The sequence below is a fragment of the Thunnus maccoyii genome, chromosome 20 (genome assembly GCF_910596095.1).
Source record: "Thunnus maccoyii chromosome 20, fThuMac1.1, whole genome shotgun sequence".
Taxonomy (NCBI): Eukaryota; Metazoa; Chordata; class Actinopteri; order Scombriformes; family Scombridae; genus Thunnus; species Thunnus maccoyii.
This window is the reverse complement of record NC_056552.1, coordinates 23,334,321-23,353,372: the sequence shown is the minus strand read 5'-3', so window position 1 is coordinate 23,353,372 and position 19,052 is coordinate 23,334,321. Positions and strand designations below refer to the sequence as shown.

Sequence of the window (19,052 nt, the reverse complement as noted above, 5' to 3'; positions counted from 1 at the left end):
ATGCTTTTCCTGACCAAATCCAACTCTGCAGTTCCCAACAGTTCTAAAGAGCATTTTAGTGTCTTTCAGCACATTGTTTAGTTTTGGTTAATTGTTCATAGCTTCATGGTGTTTGGTTCAGTCTCACCAGTTTCAGCAGCGGGCAGCTGTTTAAGCAAAAGCTTTACGCTACCTGCCTAGCAGCTAACAGCAAAGCTAGCAACTAGCTGCTGAACAAAGTGGAGCATGTTGGTTGGAAATTAAGAGTTAAAAGGAGAGTGAATATTGGACTTTAACATTTGTCATGTTAATATTTGTGTCTCTATGTGTGATAGATGTATAAACAGGCAGCTGTTTGCTAACAAATTGGTCATATCAACTCCATAAAGTGATAATGTGTCAGTGTTGTGTTTATAGCTTGTTCTGCTGCCACCACATGGCCAACAAAAACACCTGGAGCTTTAATTATAGCTGTTGCCCCTTTTCAAGCCTTTTCATTTCATGTCACTTCCCCCACTGGCTTGTTAATTCAACACTAATCCAGGGCAACATGGCCAGTCGAACAGGAGCTAGCTGGCTACATTTTGTAGCAGCTGTTGAGCTTGCTAAAATAGGCAGGAAGCATTTGATTGGCTGAGGAGTGAAAGGGGCGGGGCTTGGTGACAACACCGATTCAAAATGCCTTTTAAGAAATAAAAAAACAGCAAAATAACTCTTAAATATAAATTTCTAAAATTAAAATAAGAAAATGACATTTCATGATGAGAGCTTTTATAACTTTTTAAATTATTTCACAATTTATTGGTTTATTGATATGTTTTGCTTAAAGTATTCATATTCTAATTTAATAATGTCTTATTTAATATTCACCATTTCAAAGTTTGATCAAATAAAATCTTGTTTTCTTGTATTATTTTTCTTTGATATAAAATTTACAGTCCAAACTCTATAAGGCTCTGATGTGAACATTGATTAAATTCCCTAGCTCCTGGGATGAGACCAGCTGTTGCATACTGCACTGTACATACAAACTAAACAATTAACTCCACCAGCATCTCCTGCTTTGTTATAAAGCATCACAGAGGACTCACAGGAAATAAAAGACAAAAAAGGTTCCAAGATCACTCCAACAAGAATTCTCATTTTATTGACTAAATCTCAGCTTACAGGAAGACAGTTGTATTGCAAAGACAGAACCGGATACGAGTTCTAGTGCTGTGGTCATCTACTCACTAAAACCCCACTAAAATCATGATGCTTTGAAATATGTCACTGGACAGAAAGACACTGGAACTCCATTACAACACGTCACGTTATGGATGAGTTGAGGAGGCAGCAATGACTGACTCAGGCATTGGGAGGAAGAAAAGGGAAGGTGGTTTGTGGCAAAAGCAGCTTGGTGTGACTCATCCTTCCTCCCAGCTCATCCTCAGCTGCAGCGGATATTGGACCAGAACCTAAAGAGGGTATTCATGTTGTGTTTGTGTTTCATCCTAAAACACCACCAAAAGTATCAATCTTAACATGTCATTTAATCTCTTGAAAATTGTATTCTTGCATCACAATGAAAAAATCTGCTAGGATGAAGTTATATCAAGATTACACTGAAAATCATCTTGTTTCTTTTAAGTATCTTTTTTTTTAAAATATATATATCAATCCAACATTTTCTGCCTTGTTTTAACATATTGGTGATTGTGTTTCAGGAATCTCTGAAAGAAATGAATCTGCATTGCAACAGTGCTGTTATCTCATCCAGATTTTATTGGCAGAGCAGAACAATTTTCATATGGGTGACCACCAAATTTAATTTACTTAATGGGCTGTAATACACAATCCAATGGGAGTTATGAGATGTTTGCTTACTTCCAAAATTTGGCTATACTATCTGGAATGAGACCCAGTCTGTTGGGCAGATATCCCTCTTTCAAAGAAAATAGCAAAGAACTTCAAGTAAAGCATGTGGTGGTGTTAATTTTAGAACACACTAAAATACTGCTGGTGTTGTAGATGGACAAAAACCTTGCATTGCCACTAGTTTAGTTACTGGCTGGACTGGTTCCACGCAAGAAAAAAAAAGTGAGTGACCCAAACGGTGACTCTCCTCCTGGCCAGGCTATAATGACTATTAGCGCTAACACTTATAATTCCAAATTTGAACTCCCACTTGAACGTTGGAAAAACGTAACCATTCAACCTGTAATGCTCTGACTGAATTCAAAATTCACTGTAACTAAGTGTGGAATGTGTGAAAACATTTAGTTTTAGAAATTGCAGATGGAAAAATCGTCAATAAAGGTAAGTAAAGTGGTTAGCTTCCAACCGTTAGCTTGTTGATCAGTGAGGCAATGGTGGCAACGTGAAAGAACGAACAAAGTCAATTTTGCAGCTGATTTTCTGCTTAAACTACATGGATTGGATTCAAATAATTCAAACAAATTACATGTTGGCTTAACTTTGTTGAACTTTTTTTTTTACAGTTAAGTCTGGCCAACCCTTGGCTCTACTACTGCCAGACTTGCAAAATGTATCACTTGAATTAAATTATGAGACATATTGGCTTGTTAGGATTGACTTTTGGTGCATTGTAGATTCTTCTGGGATGTGCTGAGGGGAAGTAGAAGGGTGGCTTTTGGGTGAATACTTCAGCGAGAGGGTGACATGATGAGGTAATGTACATGCCTGTGTAATCTCTTCTTCATATGGTCGTGTGAAACACCAGCCTGCACAGTAAACGCTGCAGAGCCAGTGCTGCTCGCAGCTGGCTGATGGAAAGCGACCGGTTGAGGAAAACAGCACGGCTATAGTGTCTGTATCAGGACTGTCCTTTGTTCTGAGTCAGAAGGCTGCTGATGAGGTCAGAGATTGTCACAAGATGTAGTAATTTGCATACTCGCCCGCTGATCTGGGAGCAGCTTTGATGAACATGATCCAAACGGTTTATGTAAGGGCTGAACAGAGTTAAGCTGATCCTCAGTCAGGCAGATCCAAGCTGAGGCTACTGACTCTCACAAGATAAAGAAACATGTTGTTTGCAGCTATACTACATCTACAGAGTACTACAGCTTGTGACAGGAGAAACACTGAGCAGGTTTTCACAACAGAGCTTTAGCACATACACATTCATGCAGATTTATGTCTGGAAAGCAACACACAAAAAGCCCATTCCTATGCATGATCCAGTGCTCGTTGCTTTTTTCTTCAAATTATTTAGGTAATATTCATGATAGGTCAAAGAAAGGAATGGACTACTTTTTTGCTGTTATTTTTAACTTGATAAAAAAAGACATCAACGCCACTCTACTTCACTAAAAGTGGCAATTTAGAAGCAAAAATATTTCCACCATTTAATTCCATACCTGTGATTTAAATTCAAACCTCTCGCTCTATGTCTTCATGCTTTGCTTTTTTTTTCTGTTCCCGAAGGTGGTGAGATGAGTACACAACATTAATAGCAATACAAATACAACACACTGAATAGAAACTAATTATTGTTCTGATTTTTAGCCCTAGAATGTCTCAAGAGGTCATAACCATAATATTCACTCCAGGACATGATGCAAGAAATTGTGCTACGGCAAAAATTCCACATCACAACATTTTCTTTTTAGCTTTTTTTTTTTTTGGTTCGTATTTTTTGAAAAGCCGGTTCAAATTTTCATAAAGGTAAGTTTGAGCTACTCGTCATGCATTTTGTAAAATGTGACTCTTTTACATCTTCAGGGATTTTTTTTTTCTCAGATTGAACTGAAAATGCTAAATGATCATTTTTCTCTTTTCAGACAATACTTTTAGCTTAGAGTTTCGAAGAAAACAAGCTATACAAACAGAATCTAAAGAGTGAGTAGAAAATAGTCTTTCAACAGTGAAGTAGATATGTTTGACAAGAAGAGCAGAGACATCATAAGCCTTCTCTCAGTCTAGTCTGACGCTCAGGGACACATCAGCCAATAGTGGGAAAACATTCCCACTGATCAAAATGAATACATAATGTAAACTATTGATACCAATATGTACAGCAGCCAATCAAGTAAAACGGAAAACAAAGAAAGCTACTTTACCAAAAAAAAAAAAAATAGAAAAAATAGTGTCTTTTTAAATTCTCAAATTAATAAATTAATAAATTCTCAAAGCAAAATAAACACACTTCTTTTGGATTCTTACATACGGAACGCACAGGGATACACACACAGACACGCTCGCACATTCACATTTTTGTTACACATGAAACATTTAAAACCACTTCTCACTCGTTTTTATCTTCCAAGATATGTCTTTGAACTCTGTGGTAGTCTTCTTCAAAAATACAAATCAGTAGAAGTTCTCTTTGTCCCTTGGCTTCGTCAAAAATGACATCTGGTCACGTCCTGAAGAGATCACACAACATTCTGCCGCTTTCTGTCTCTTTTCTTTTTTGCTGGAAGTATTGCTTTAGGAAATACATTTTGGTCTTCTTCTCAGATGGTTTTAGTGACAGAATCTCTAATGGAAGCAACTTTGTTTTTTGCCTCTGGGTTTCCCTACACTGCATTTGCACATGTCATTGAAATCAATGTTTAAATGGGGATTCTTCTGGGGTCTTTTGAGGAAATTTGACCAAAAACTCTACTTCATGAGGAATGTATGCACTCAACAAAGACTTCTCCTTAACGGTCTTCTGTTCGTGTGCTCTTCCTTTCCCAAGATGTTTAAAACAAGATACTTCGTTAGTTATTTAGTACTCATTGTTTCTTTTTCCATGCATGCACATCTACGTGGTTGGATGAGAGGTATAAAAGAGTGTACCGGTGAGTCTGTGACAACATTAACTTAGAAATGTTTGTTCTGACACGCTCAGACACAGATCTCTATGGGTGTAGCCACCAGCATGCGGCCACCCGGCGAACTGTTTTCTCTCGGCATTCGTTCGTAACTGTTGGTGGACGACACGGAGCTGTTGGTGGAGACCGACACGAAATGGTGGCCTGCGCCCGGTTCCATCATCCCGCCTTTGGCCCCGCCACCGCTCCCTCTATCCACCGCCACCGGAGACATGGGAGAGAGGGGCGACAGCGGGGAGAGAGGAGACAGAGTCTGCTGCTTCATCCTCTCCACCAGGAGCTCCTCGTCCTCCTCCCCGGATGAAGATGACGAAATAGTTCCATCCACCTCTCCTCGCACGCCCCCTCCTCCTCCCCCTCCTCCTCCTCCTCCTCCTCCTCCCCCGCCAACCCTCTCTCCAGCACTTCCACCTCCTACGTTGCCGTTGTTGTTGTTGTTTTCCCCGTCCAGCATCCAAGAGTGGCTGAAGTAGCCGAACACCTCTTTGACGGAGCAGCGGCGGTCCTGCTCCACCGAGAGCAGCCGGCGGAACATGCGGAGGGCCTGCTCGGTGAAGCGCCTCCACTGGGACGGCACTGTGTTCGTCCTCCTCCTCTGCCAGCGGATGAACTCCTGATAGAAGGAGTCAGAGGGCAGCGCCTTCTCCCAGGGGAAGTTACCTGTCAGCATACAGAAGAGCAGCACGCCGAAGGCCCAGACGTCAGTGCTGTAGTCCACGCAGAAACCCTCGTGGCGCGACACGTCGCATAGTTCAGGGGCTGTGTAGGGGATGGTGCCACTCACCTGGTAGGGAAACTCAACAGGTCACCACCATGGTTCAAAAAAATGAGAATAAGAAGCCACAGACAGACACAAATGTTACTCACTCGTTTCACCGGTGAGCCAGCCCGGCGGGTCATGCCGAAGTCGGACAGCTTGACTTTGCGGCACTCTCGGTCAAAAATGAGTATGTTTTCAGGCTTGATGTCCCTGTGGACCAGCTTCTTACAGTGCAGGTAGTCCAGTGCAATGGCTACTTGGTGCACACAGCGCTTTGCCACTGCCTCAGGAAGACCAACCTGAGGAACAGAGGCAGAGGGAGATGAGGGTGGAACACTCAACAGTACATACACTTATAAAACATGTATCACTGTACCGGCGGTTATTTAAGATCATGCTTTAGATGTTCCACATGTTCAAACTGGAAGCATAGAGCTAGAGCTCTATTAGTTCATTAGTTGACTGGCATCAGTTGCTTCATTCATGTTTCATAATCACTGGCTCATTCATCAGCTGTTTGGCCACCAGCTGACTAGTGACATCCAACCATATATAGTAAATATAGATGTAGAGCACAATCGTAATAGCCTGACACCTCTAACTATTACAGTACTGTACCATTATGCCAACAACTATTGGTATTGCCACTCCTTCCACCACCCCAACCTCCTCCCCATGTGCTTTATTTTTGGTGCCGTTGATTTAAGAAAAAAATCCAGATTTTTATGTGATTATGGTATCTTTAAAATGATTCTGATGGCAATATTTTTGTTTGTAGAAAGATGAGACAATCCTGATTAAAATGGGTGCAGTCTATTTGTTACTTTTAACCCATTGAGTAGGAAGGGGTATTAGGTTCAGGGTCTGTTTGATACTACTTCTAGGAGGTGCCAAGGTGGGAAATTTTTTAATTCTTCACTGTTAACTTTAAAGTGATATATTCTGTCAGTGAAGTAACATAATTCCTACTGTTTCCAGTGCAACTCAAAATCTTTCTGCCAGTTCTTGTGGAATGAGGCAGATTGCTCCAGTTGAATCACCACAACAAGACCTTCACTACAACTGGTTCAACAGAAGTACTAGAAGAGCTGATTGAGTGAAAACAACTCCACTGACCGACTGGCACTGAACGGTGTTTTTACTCCTTCAGAACTAGTCGAGATGGATATTTTTGCACCAATCCATGACAGGAGGCTAATCATGACTTGAAAGTTTGATGATAAGCAATAATCAGAACAATGGATAAGATGGAGCACCTGTGGAGGGATGATATCAAAGAGGTCTCCTGCCAGAGCGTACTCCTGCGCGAACACATAGTACTCGTCTGTCTCGAAGGCGATGCCGAACATGTTGATGATGAAAGGGCAGGGAGACAGGTAGAGCGAGATGCTGTACTCCCGCAGAAACGACTTCAGCTTGGTCGTCTTCTTCTTCAAGAACTTCAGTGCCATTTTTGTACCTTTTGAAGGGAAACAGAATATTGCTTTTTAATGATTAGGGTTCTTTTTTCTTTACAGCATCATGCCACTCATGTGAATAAGTGTGTAAGTGGTCCCTCACCTCTGATCTTGTGGATGACCAGGTCCACCTTTCCGTAGGTGCCCTTGCCAAGCTCCCTGATCACCTCATAGTACTTGTTGACCTCCAGCCTCTCTAGGTTCTGGGCTGCGATCAGCTGCAGCTCATCCAGGATGTCCATGTTGGCTCGTGACACCAGCGGAGAGGAACTCATGCTGGTGACTGATTCAGGGGACGGACTAGGGTGACAAAGTTGGGGACTGATGCTCAGGCAGGACAAGCGCAACAGCAGCTAACAGCTGGCGTCACTGCACAGAAAAAGAGAGAAGACACAAAACATTTGACTGATTTAAAATTGTGATATTATTTGAAACAGTTAATGGAATTTTTGCCTTTATTTGATTGTATGACAATGTAGACAGAAAGGGGACTTTGAGACTTTGACCACTCAACCACCTGGACTTCCATCATAAATCAGTGAGCCCATGTTAGCTTACGTAATAAGAAATTGCAGTAAAGAAATACCAAAGATACGCTGAGGTAGTTAAGAAACAGTGTTACCATTATGTGGTTTGTCCACAAAAGATCATTGACAATCAATTTATTTATAGCCATGCTAGCTGCATGGCTCGAGGGATGGGAATGGTCAGTTGGTCCACCACTTTGGTCCAGACTGAAATATCTTATCAACTACTGAATGGATTGCCATGGAATTTGGTTCAGACATTCATGGTGCCCAGAGGATGAATCCTACTGACTTTGGTGATCCACTGACTTTTCCTCTAGCACCATTATGACTCTAACATTTGTTGTTTAAAGAGAAATGTCTATTGGGTGGATTGCAATGAAATTTGTTTCAGACAAATACCTGCAAAATGAATGACATTCCCCTCAGCTTCAGCTGTACTCTGTGTTAGTATGCTGACACGCTAAACTAAGATGGTGAACATGGTAAATGTTATACCTGCTAAATATCTGCATGTTAGTGTTGTCACCGTGAGCAGGTTAGCATGTTAGCATGTTAGCATTAAGTACAGCTTCACAGAGCTGCTAGCATGGCTGTAAACTATTAGTCTTGTCATCAGTATAGTGATGTAACAACACAACAAATGGCTTTTTCTGTATAGCTTAGTGGCACTCTGCATTACTCTGCAATTGCCAACAGTTTAAGTGCAAAAATGGTTCTTACTAAAAACAAACATTCATCAGCAAATGAATGTTGTTTGTTCTGACATGTTTTTAATGCTTTTGACAAAGACATCATATTGTACTTATGCATAGATATTCCCTTTTCATTTATAGTTAAAAGAAGTCAACTGTAAAGGTATAAAGGGTGGTCAGACACATGGAACAATATAAAAGATGCACAACATACATGTGTACTGTCATGGGATGTGAGAAGGAGAGTGTGTTTGTAATATTTATGTTAGTTTTCAAGGTCAGCAGTGGACATCAAGCCATCGATGCTCTGATCTGCAGTGTGATAGTCACTGAAAATGCTAATTATCTGCAGTGAAGGCTTAAGTAATTCTAAATGCTACTCGCCAAGGGGGATGCCAGAGCTGAGCTGTGAGCTGAGTCACACACACACACATATGCAGGCGCACACACACACACAGCCAATAACAGTCCTTTCTAGCGAATCCATTCCCTGCTGCAGTGTGATTATTCTTAGTGATTGCTTTCTTTTTTTCCCCTTCCCAAGCAGCAAGACCTGCCAAGTTCTTACCCTCCCTCTATAGATCCATGCACATGTGGAAGAAATATGGGAGCTTGCACATACACACATACACACACACATACACACACACATATTACATAACCTGAAGTGCTGGAAAGCAGCCTCTCTTCATCCCTGAGCAGACGTTCAACACTTGGCCTGCCGCCATATTTACAGCACCTGCTTTATTGTCAACACATATCCCTGTCAGTCTATACACAAATTACATTTATCTGACATTCTACCCCAAATCCTGTCCACCATCTAGTTTCAGGATGCAGGAAATAACATTCTGATACGGACTAAGCAACCTGCTTTATCACATGGTAAGTCACCAACTATGTGACACACACACACCTCAGTGTAAATACCTTGTCATCCCCTCCACAGACCTCTGTGTTCCACTGCAGGAGTGTAATCTTTTTTGTGTGAGACGGACAAGAAGAGTTGACACCAGCAGGTGAGGAGGGATGAGTCAGTTTGGGTGATAAATAGCAGTGAAGAGAGGATGTAGCTCTCTCTCTCTCTTTCTCTCCCTTAAATAAAAGCTCTCGGACACATGCAATAAACACACATACGTGGGAGAGAGGGCAGGGAGTTGTAAACAGAGATGGCCATTTGTTTCTGTCCGGAATCAGAAGTGCTTACTGTAGCACTGCAGGCTACATGCAGCGCCGTGTGTGTGTGTGTGTGTGTATGTGTGTGCGTGTGTGTGTGTGTGCGTGTGTGTGTGTGTGTGTGTGTGTGTGTGTGTGTGTGTGTGTGTTTGTCTGTTGATGTTACACGCTGCATGGGTCATTTTTAAAGCAGCAGGAATTATTTTTGCTACATATTCACTACATCACCATACAAAGATTTGACTTGACATGACAAATATGTCAGCAAACAGAAGCTTTTTTACACATTCAGCAGACACGGAGCAACACTAGCATGAATGTGTAGTTGTGTTTCTGACCACTTAAAGCTCCACTCCGGCCAAGTGTTACTGTTTAACGGTTAATGGTCTTTCTCAAACAGAGAATGGGGGTGTAGTTAATAGTCAACTGTAATCCATTACCATGGCAACCAAATTGCCATTCTAGGACACTGATGATGTGTCAGAATGGTAGTGATATTATAGCCTAACCTGTCAACTTACTACAGCATTAGCTATACAGACTAGGTTACATGTCAGTAACAGAGATATGTGAAATCCAAAGGTTGAAATCAGACAATGGCTTCTATTTTGATGGATAATCTTAAACTGTGACATTTTTCTATATTTTATAGTAAAAATCCTTAAATTTTCCTCCTCAGGCAAAAGCATGCATTGCACCCTCAGTTTAATATTTTGCACCCTCACTTCAAATTTGAATAGTAAATGTCAAGCACAGCGTGGTAGGTCTTAGGCACATGGACTGTGTGGACGTCTCCATGCACACCTGCTAAAAGGGCTGAGTGAAGGTGACTATAGATCAGCAGGTGTGGTGATTATTAAATACTCTCTCAGCCAGTCACTGCTCTCATAGCTCTGAAACAGTTGTGCCAGTCACAGTTAAACGTGACAACAACAGCTCAACAAACTGAAAGTTTTTCTTCAGGAAATGTCTGGATGGTTCAGAGCGTCACGACATGAACACGACACCACAAAACTGCAGCCAAAGACAGATGCAGACTGATTTACTGATTCTCCTGCTTTAACCACATTAAACCTTATTTTATGTGCTGTTATGTTCTGATGGTTGGAGAGTGTTTAATTGAAATTAATTATTTATATTTTAAGCATTAATCCTGTTGTTGCAGCACGTCTGCAGCAGGTATTTAGTTTGAAACACAGGTGTCTGATACTGTATCAGTAGCCTATGTGACGCTCACAAAAACAAAGGGATTTTATGAGGATGATGTATGACTGCAGTGTTTTTTATGGTCATACTTCATCGCTCCATTTTAGCAGCAGCTCAAATTTTTTATCTATGAGTGCAAAATTATTTGTTAAAATATATTTGGCGAACAGTCTGGCTAATCAACATTGTCAGGAAATGACTCAGAAAAATATGAAATAACTTAAAAATGCCAAAATAAACTGGAGGGAGGCTTCTGAATGTACGTACAATATTTGCTTCCACATTTGCTAGTTGCTACTTTGTCTGCTGTTTAGTGCTGGGCAGGTGGCATGGAGTGGGTTTATCAGAGCTTTTTGGCTAAAAACAGGTGCCCAACGAGGCCAAAAACAAGGCTGATGAGAGCTGTGATACTGAATCCATCATTGATACAGAAATATTGATCAGTGCAGCTTTAAATAAACACTAAGTCTCACTGAAACAATGACGTCTTAGTTCAGAGGTGAGCTCAGAAAGCTGAAGAAATACATCTGCTTGTAATTATAGCACATCTGGCAAGGCCATCTGAATGAGAGAATGTAACTTTGTGTCTCTGGAGAATATAATTCAAGCACAATATAGCCTGATGATGTAGGACACATCCATTTAATGTTGAAATCAAAATACTAAAATATAAATTAATTCCTACATCAGAAGCTGTCTACACAGTTATATTTGAATTAGCTTTCATTATTTTATAGTCACATATGAATGTGATGTTAAAATGTTACAAACAGCAGCTACAGTTCTGATAATTAGACCTGATGCTTTAACAAAATGATTCGACTGCACTTTGCAGCTTATGTAAACATGTCAACTAGTTTCAACCAGAGTGGGCGTTCAGAATGAAAAGTCTATGGCGACTTATAAAAACTGCAATCACAATATTTAGGAGATTAATAAGAATCTATTAACTGTCAGCCCTGATGCTTGTGTGTGTGTGTGTCTGGAGCAGACGTCACACACCCTCCTCACCTCTGACTGCCTTTATCAAATATCTGCTCTCAGCTGTGTGTTGACAGCTGATGGATATCGATGTGTGTGTCTGCCTGTGTGTGTGTCTGCCTGTGTGTGTGTGTGTGTGTGTGTGTGTGTTTGTGTTTACCACAAAGAGAGCTTCATCTGTATTTATATAGAAGCAGCATTAGACTCATAGCTGAATGAGTCATCAGGTCAGGACAAATGTCGGCTCTTCATGTGGAGAGGAAGTCTGCAATCCCACTGTGTGTGTGTGTGTGTGTGTGTGTGTGTGTGTGTGTGTGTGTGTTCTGCGTCACAAGCTTGGTGTTAACAATAGAAGTAACTCAATGCACAATTAGTTATATTTCACATCCTTGGTAGAAACAACTGCAGAGCTAATGATTCGACAGTACCTTGGCAACACTGTAATCTGATTGAACAGAAAAAATGTAATGTACACAATATCCTAAACAATATATTTGTATTTTTGTATGTATTTTTTCCCCTTCTTAAATGAGAGCTAGCTGGTACCTTCAATTTCACACTGGTCTTATTGTTAGTACTGTTTCTGTTTAGGAATGATAATCATAAAATCTTATTTATATTGCATCTTTTATACATATATTAATGTAATACGGCTTTGCAACAGATGAAAAACATGAAAAAAACTCAAATGCAAAAGTAGAGACATTAAAACAATACAGAAAAAAGATATGATATACATGACAAATAAAGAAGGTATTTTAAAAAAAAAAAGTGACTAAATATAAAGACCTACTATCAGTGAAAGATATAATTAAACATTCTCAGATAAAGCAAGTTGGAACAGCCATCTTTTCTGTAGTCTTTGTTGCTATGGTCGCTCTATGTGTTGTTTTTGTTGTCCACTCTCATATTTCAGATTGGATTTCGGAAGAACAAGAACAAGATGTGAAATCCTACTATTACTGTTTGATTACATAGCCTCTGGAGCGGCTGGAAGTCTGCAGAGGGGCAGCTTCTGGAAGCTAACCAATCAGAACAGAGTGGGCTCATCGGGAGGGGGGCCTTAAAGAGACAGGAGCTAAGACTGCCTGTTTCAGACTGAGGCTGAACTGAGGGGCTGCATTAAGAGCCAATATAAGATAAACGAGGAATTTTTAACTGTAAATAATACAAAGATATTCAAGTAAAGCCACAGAATATAAATATATACCTGCAAACGTGCATAATACGTCCTCTTTAAAGCGACATAGCAGATTTCCATCAAGCCCCCAGGAACAGGTGGCTACACTTGGTAGTGCAGGTCATGTGACACACACATCACTGATCCAGAGGTTTTCCCATACACATTAACTGCAAATGGAACAGCTGTAAAACACTGTATGAGTCTTTCTAAGCGTCACAAACCATCTGAGTCTGATTCTTTATATCATCAGAATTTGGTCTGTTCTGTTCAAATAAAATTTGACATTTCTCTTTCATGTGTGCAGGAAGTCAGCCAGCTCAACTTACATTGGAATGAATGGGACCATCTAGAAACATCCTATGCAGTTCTCTTAATACGTCCCTGATTTCACTCTATATAAAAAGGTAGATTGTTTGATTTATATAATTGTAAATTGGATCTTTGGATTTTGGACTGTTGGTTTGAAAAAGATTAATGTTGTAATCACTTGTGTTTGTCAAAATGGTTGCGACTTTAAAGCAGCCTTTGCATAACAATCTTCCTTCCTCCTCAAGACTGCACCTGTACTCTCTCACAGGCTTTAAAATGCAACATCCTGGAAACAAAAACAAAATACACCATGTTCCTTTCAACTGATCACAAATCCAGCCCACCCCCCTGCCTCCTCCAGCCTCCCCTTCCAGCACTGACACTGTGCCACCAGGTTTAACCCTCTGCAGAAACAGAGCAGTGACCAGGGGCCGCAGCTGACTAAATCCCAGACTGCTTATGCAACCAGCGGGCAGAGATGACCAGCAGAGCAGATTCAGAGAGCCAAGACGATGATCACACCCCCGCATGGCTCCGATCTTCCAACGTTCAGAGCAACGCCATCTTCAGCTGGAGCCTCTTACAGCCTTTTTCCATTTCAGTGACCTTTAAGTTTTCCCGATACATGAGCTGTACACATTCCTGTTTCCCATGTGAGAAACAACAGCAACACACACATTAAGCCATTACATTTTCTGCCCACGTAGGATTTGCCTTCTGTTTTTCACAGAGCTGGCATGATCGGAAGTGACCGACTGCTTTACACACATACATACACACACACACACACACACACACACACACACACACACACACACACAATCAGAGTCCGGCAGTGTGTTTGTGAGTGTGACCGTGCATTGACAGGGGGTGGTATATGGGAGAGAAAATAATGAGAGAGGAAAGAGAGGGAGCGCAGCACACAATGACAAGGAACATTGAGTAGCAAAGTACCAGGGAGTGTAAGAGTGTGTGTGTGTGTGTGTGTGTGTGTGTGTGTAAAGATAAAGAATAAAGTGTGGTAGCCAATATCTCTGCACCAACAGTCAACAGCACCCATCGACAAAATAACAACTCAAATCTCCAGTGTAGCTGCTTTCTGACCACATCTACAGCTTGGATAAAAGGTCAGTGATATAATTATTCACTCCTCTTCTTTCTGTAACGGACCTTTAAACTCTGACCTTGCGGTCAAAGATCTCATTCTGCTGATTTTACACATGAAAACTGTTGTTTTAATGTTTTCTGTGGCTCTGGGGAAGCTTTGTCAAGCCTGAAAAAATAACCCTGATGACGTCATCAGGGTTATCTCATCTGTAACAGGAAACTAGTGTTACAAACTGAGGGGGTAGAGTCTGAGAGACCTGGGTGTTTACCAGGCAAGGAGGGTCTAACAAAAGATTATATTGAGTTGCAATATAGGAAATGTAGGATCAAGTGTTTTTTAAGCTTGACCCATACTAGGGACTCATTCACATCATATAATTTCATCCATATTTACAAGCAACCAAGTCAAAAAAAACATTCAGCCCTCTATCAGTATCTATAGATATCAAGAATTTCTGAGCGACTATAGTTGGTGAAAATAACTTCAGAAGTGTCAACAGACATTTGGGAAAATTGCTGCTAATCCTCCTTCGCTGGCAGTTACATCTAAATAAAATCCAATATTCACACTATTAGATTAAATTCAGCAAATTTAAAAAGAGCTTTCCACTGTTTCTGTATCACTTTCACTTGTTAACGATCTGCTCCAAGTATGAAGCTAATTTAGGTTATTTACATAAATGCTGTGACTAGCTAACAGCTAGCAGTGTGAGTAACAATTTTCAGTTCCCAACTTTACAGAAGCACAGTTGTTAATCACTGGAACCCTTTTAAACTATTAAATTATTTACCATACAGATTAAACTATATTTCTAATTTGTGTAAGTAAAAGAAGAGATCCAGCATTGCCAGTTGATATCTAGTAACAACAGATATTCACTTTACAAACTATACATTTTCACCTGAGTAACAACAGACAGCTAAAGGAATAGTTTTTGGGAAACATGCTTATTTGCTTTCTTGCAGAGAGATAGATGAGAGTTGTATCCATCTTCTCATCTTTTCTCAGTAAAAAAGCAAATAAGCGTTTCCCCAGATGTCAAACTCTTCCTTTGAGAGTAGAGCTGGTGGATAATTAAACTTCAGCAACACATTTCTGTCCAATGAATGACCCTGAGCAAGCTGTAATTACAAACTAACATAATGAGTTTTTGGGGGTTTTCTTTTACACACATGAAGAGCTTGGCATCATGTAATGCTTAATGTGAACACAGTGCATCGCTCTGAACATCAGTTTTCTCTGTGATTTTTGCCATGTTTGCCATAGATAGGCTTTGTTCTTCTTCTTTCATGTCACCCAGCCCTTCTGAACAGCAGTATGTTACTCAGACAGTGGAGGCTGCACCTACATAAAACATTGTGTCTGCATACAAGAGCACAAGCATCATCTTCCTACCAAAGCTGTATTTTGGCATGATAAGAACAATACCAAACACAGCAACCGCTGCCGGCGAGACGCCCGTTGGCGGCGGATTGTTGAGCAACGGAGTGTTTTTGTGACCTATATTGTGATCTGTGACTCATCATGCTGGAGTGTTTTCTTGCGTGTGTCTGCTTTTACGTTCTATGAAGTACTGTAGCTTAAGCCCACTTTGATCAGCTGAGTCTCAGTCTGTGCCTGTGGGCTTAACACACACACACACACACACACACACACACACACACACACAAATCACTTCAGAGGACATTACATTACATTATATTCATTTCCTTGAAAAGCTTAACCATAACCACCACATACCTAATCCTAATTAAGCTTAATGTAACCCTAAACTAACCTTAACTTTAAACCAAATCCTCACCCTAAAATGAATGATTTATATTAAAGGGATTTGCTTTTTGTCCCATAAGGGAGGCGAGTCCCCACAACATGACTGTGTAAACAGAGTCCCCACAACGTGAGGAATACCTGGACTACACACACACACACACACACACACACACACACACACACACAGCCTCCCACAACGCCTCTATATAATAAAAAGAAACAAAAGAATAGAGGATTACTCTAAAAGAATAATCAAATTCATTGCTTCTGTAAAATAATAAGTAATTAAGTTTTCTGTATAACAACAGTGCAGCAGTTTATTACAGCTCTTTAATTTCTATAAGGAGCCACAAAAATGTCCGCACTTTATAGAAACCAGCGTGTGAAACCAGGACCCAGGATGTAAACATTATGCTCTCTTATTATTCTCCAGACAGACTCAGCCTCGGCATTCTGTGGGGCTATACGTCATGTTGGATCCCACCTGCAGTGTGTCCTCAGACTGCACTGACTCTGAGGACAATTACTGTCGCTTATTGTAACAAAGCTCAGAGAGAGAAACACACAAACACACACACACACACACACACACACACACACACACACACACACACACACGCATTAGATACCTGACTGCCCCCAAAAATACAAGGTGCATGATGCTGATGATGGTGGTGATGATGGTGAGGGAGGGGTGCAAGAGGTTGTGTTGTGATCAACAACACAAAATCCACTGGATCTAAATATATTGTTAACAATTCGAAATGGTGTTGTTGTTTGCTGGAGATAAATGGGAGAACACACACACATCATAAAGGAGCAATCACAGCATTGTTTTCAGTGTCTGTGCTGCTGCTGCTGCTGCACAGAATGGGCCCAATCGATCCTGCATTGAATACAGGCAAACACAGTGTAATACATCCCAGTTGTTATAGTAACTGCTGTATAATTAAGTGAGCTAGATGCGGGTGAGTGAGGGTGCAGGTGAGGACAGATCAAACCAGGTTTATTCCGTTACTCACCATTCAGTTGGTTGCCATATGCTGGCTGTGGAGTCCGCCCTGTGAGCCCAGGCAGCTGGTAAACACACAGGATGATAAGAGCGCATACTAAGGCCAGGTGAGCCGGGAGAAACGCCAGTCCGAGCGGATCTCTGTGTCTTCTGAGAAGCCTCTGAGCAGCCGTGTGTCTGTGGATGAAGCGCCGAGCATCCTGCAGCCTCCTCCGGCTCTGCGTCCTATTGTCTCCGCATCGCTCTGTCCTCTAGGATGGAAGGAGAGGAGAGGAGAGGGGAGGCAGGAGAGAGAGGAGAGGAGCTCCAGTAGCCCTCCCTCTCCTCTCTGCTCTGGCCAATCGCAGCGCTGCTCCGCCGGGAGCCGCCGCTGCTCGCTGTCTCCGTACAGACTATGCTGCTTTCAGGAGCAGTCGGGAATATCGAGCTCCTATGGATGCTAACAAAGTAAAGAGGCCGTCTGGTCGTCAAATGTTGTGTTATCAACCAAACCTATGTAACATTCAGTGACTGTGACGTGATTTCTGGGACCAAAGGGAAAACAACGACTGATGTTCACCAGATTGTTTAAGAACATCCATGTCTATGATTCTTAATAACATCATTGCTCTCAACAACCACAAAATCATGTTCAGATTCACTTTAAAGCAGCTATGATCAATATTTTATATTAACAAAAGATCACATGACAATGCAAAGGGTCCTTCATGGTGATAAAATAATAAACCCACAGAGAATTATCAATGAACTCTGCACTTCCTCTCAGCTCTATGTAGCATTTTAGTGTCTTTCAGCTCATTGTTTTGGTTCAGTCTCACGGCTCTCATCAGTGTAGTTTCCAGCAGCAGCCGGCTATTTTCAGTGAAAACGCACTAAACCTCTCCTGTACACTGCCTGCCCACCAACCAGCAGGAAAATTAGCATCTAACAGCTACATATGTTAAAATGTCATAAATATTGTCAGTACTCATTTTTATATTTTTTTTTACACCACCATTAAATGCCCAAACACCAGTTGCAAAAAACTACTCACAATAGAGGTTTAATTTTGCTGTCATCTCAGACATAAATGACTTCCTAAATCATATTATCTCAGACTAAAGAATTGTGAATCTGGAGTTTACAAGCAGGACTTGAAGGCTGCATGAGTCCGATACAGAGATGGCATCAATGCAGTGCAAGAGTCCCAATTCTAATATAAGAATGGTGTTTGTGGAAAAAAAAACAAATATCACCTGGTAGTCATCTCTGTTCTGTCTTATGACTGTGGTCCAATATCAGTCTCTCACAAAACACTGGGACAAGATTCCTGTTGGCACCTTGCTGTGTGATGCACTGCAGCCAAATGACAGCAACCTTATATTATGTATGTAATATGTTTATTCTCATATACTTTACTATTCCTCTAAAATAAATTGTAAGATCTTACATTGCATTTAAATATATGGTTTAAAATAAGCTCATGTAGAATTATACTATACATCTTTACATTAAATGGCCGCTTCTGTCAGCCAATCAGAGACATGCTGCTATTGGTTCATTTAGTATAATTACCCATGACTGATCCTCTGTAGAAAACAGCCCTCTGGTTACTGAGAGGTTGCATCACAGGATGAAAATAGGGAGGTACTGTCCCCAGAGGCTGTTTCTGATCTCTCCACCAACAACACTCATCACATGGGTAATAAGTGTTCTGTTTTGCAAGGATTACCATCATACAGCAACCACACAGACTTTGGTTTTCAAAGTGCGGTTCAGGGGACCATCAGGGACTCTTTAGCGGGGGCACCACTGGGTGGTGAATAAGGAAATTAAATATTTTTCAAGCAATATGTCGAAAAACATTACTACATTCTCTGCATGTTAACTACTCCACACTTTTTTTTCCCTCTAAAATATTTCAGAACGTGCTGGCTGCTGCTGCAGTTTTCTGATTCAGGGCTGAACTGGGCAGCATGTCAAGTGGCTTTTTTTCTTTCTGGAGAGTAATAACTGTATGAGAAAGAGTTTTGTAAGTGGTTAAAAATGAGTGGAGAAGCTCTGTGATGAGATGTTCATAGAGATGTTCT

At 41.0% G+C, this 19,052-nt stretch overlaps 1 protein-coding gene across 1 annotated transcript; it reads right to left on the bottom strand.

Annotated features, from left to right (window-relative positions):
• Window positions 1-1,100: 1,100 nt before the first annotated feature.
• On the bottom strand, window positions 1,101-18,242 carry bsk146 (brain specific kinase 146). Its single transcript, XM_042396292.1, has 6 exons — window positions 18,219-18,242; window positions 16,994-17,422; window positions 7,120-7,385; window positions 6,816-7,018; window positions 5,667-5,858; window positions 1,101-5,583 (listed from the first exon to the last, which is right to left on the bottom strand). The coding sequence occupies exons 3-6, from the start codon at window positions 7,289-7,291 to the stop codon at window positions 4,813-4,815; spliced, it is 1,338 nt and encodes a 445-aa protein (XP_042252226.1). The 5' UTR covers window positions 7,292-7,385; window positions 16,994-17,422; window positions 18,219-18,242; the 3' UTR covers window positions 1,101-4,812.
• Between the last annotated feature and the right edge of the window lie 810 nt (window positions 18,243-19,052).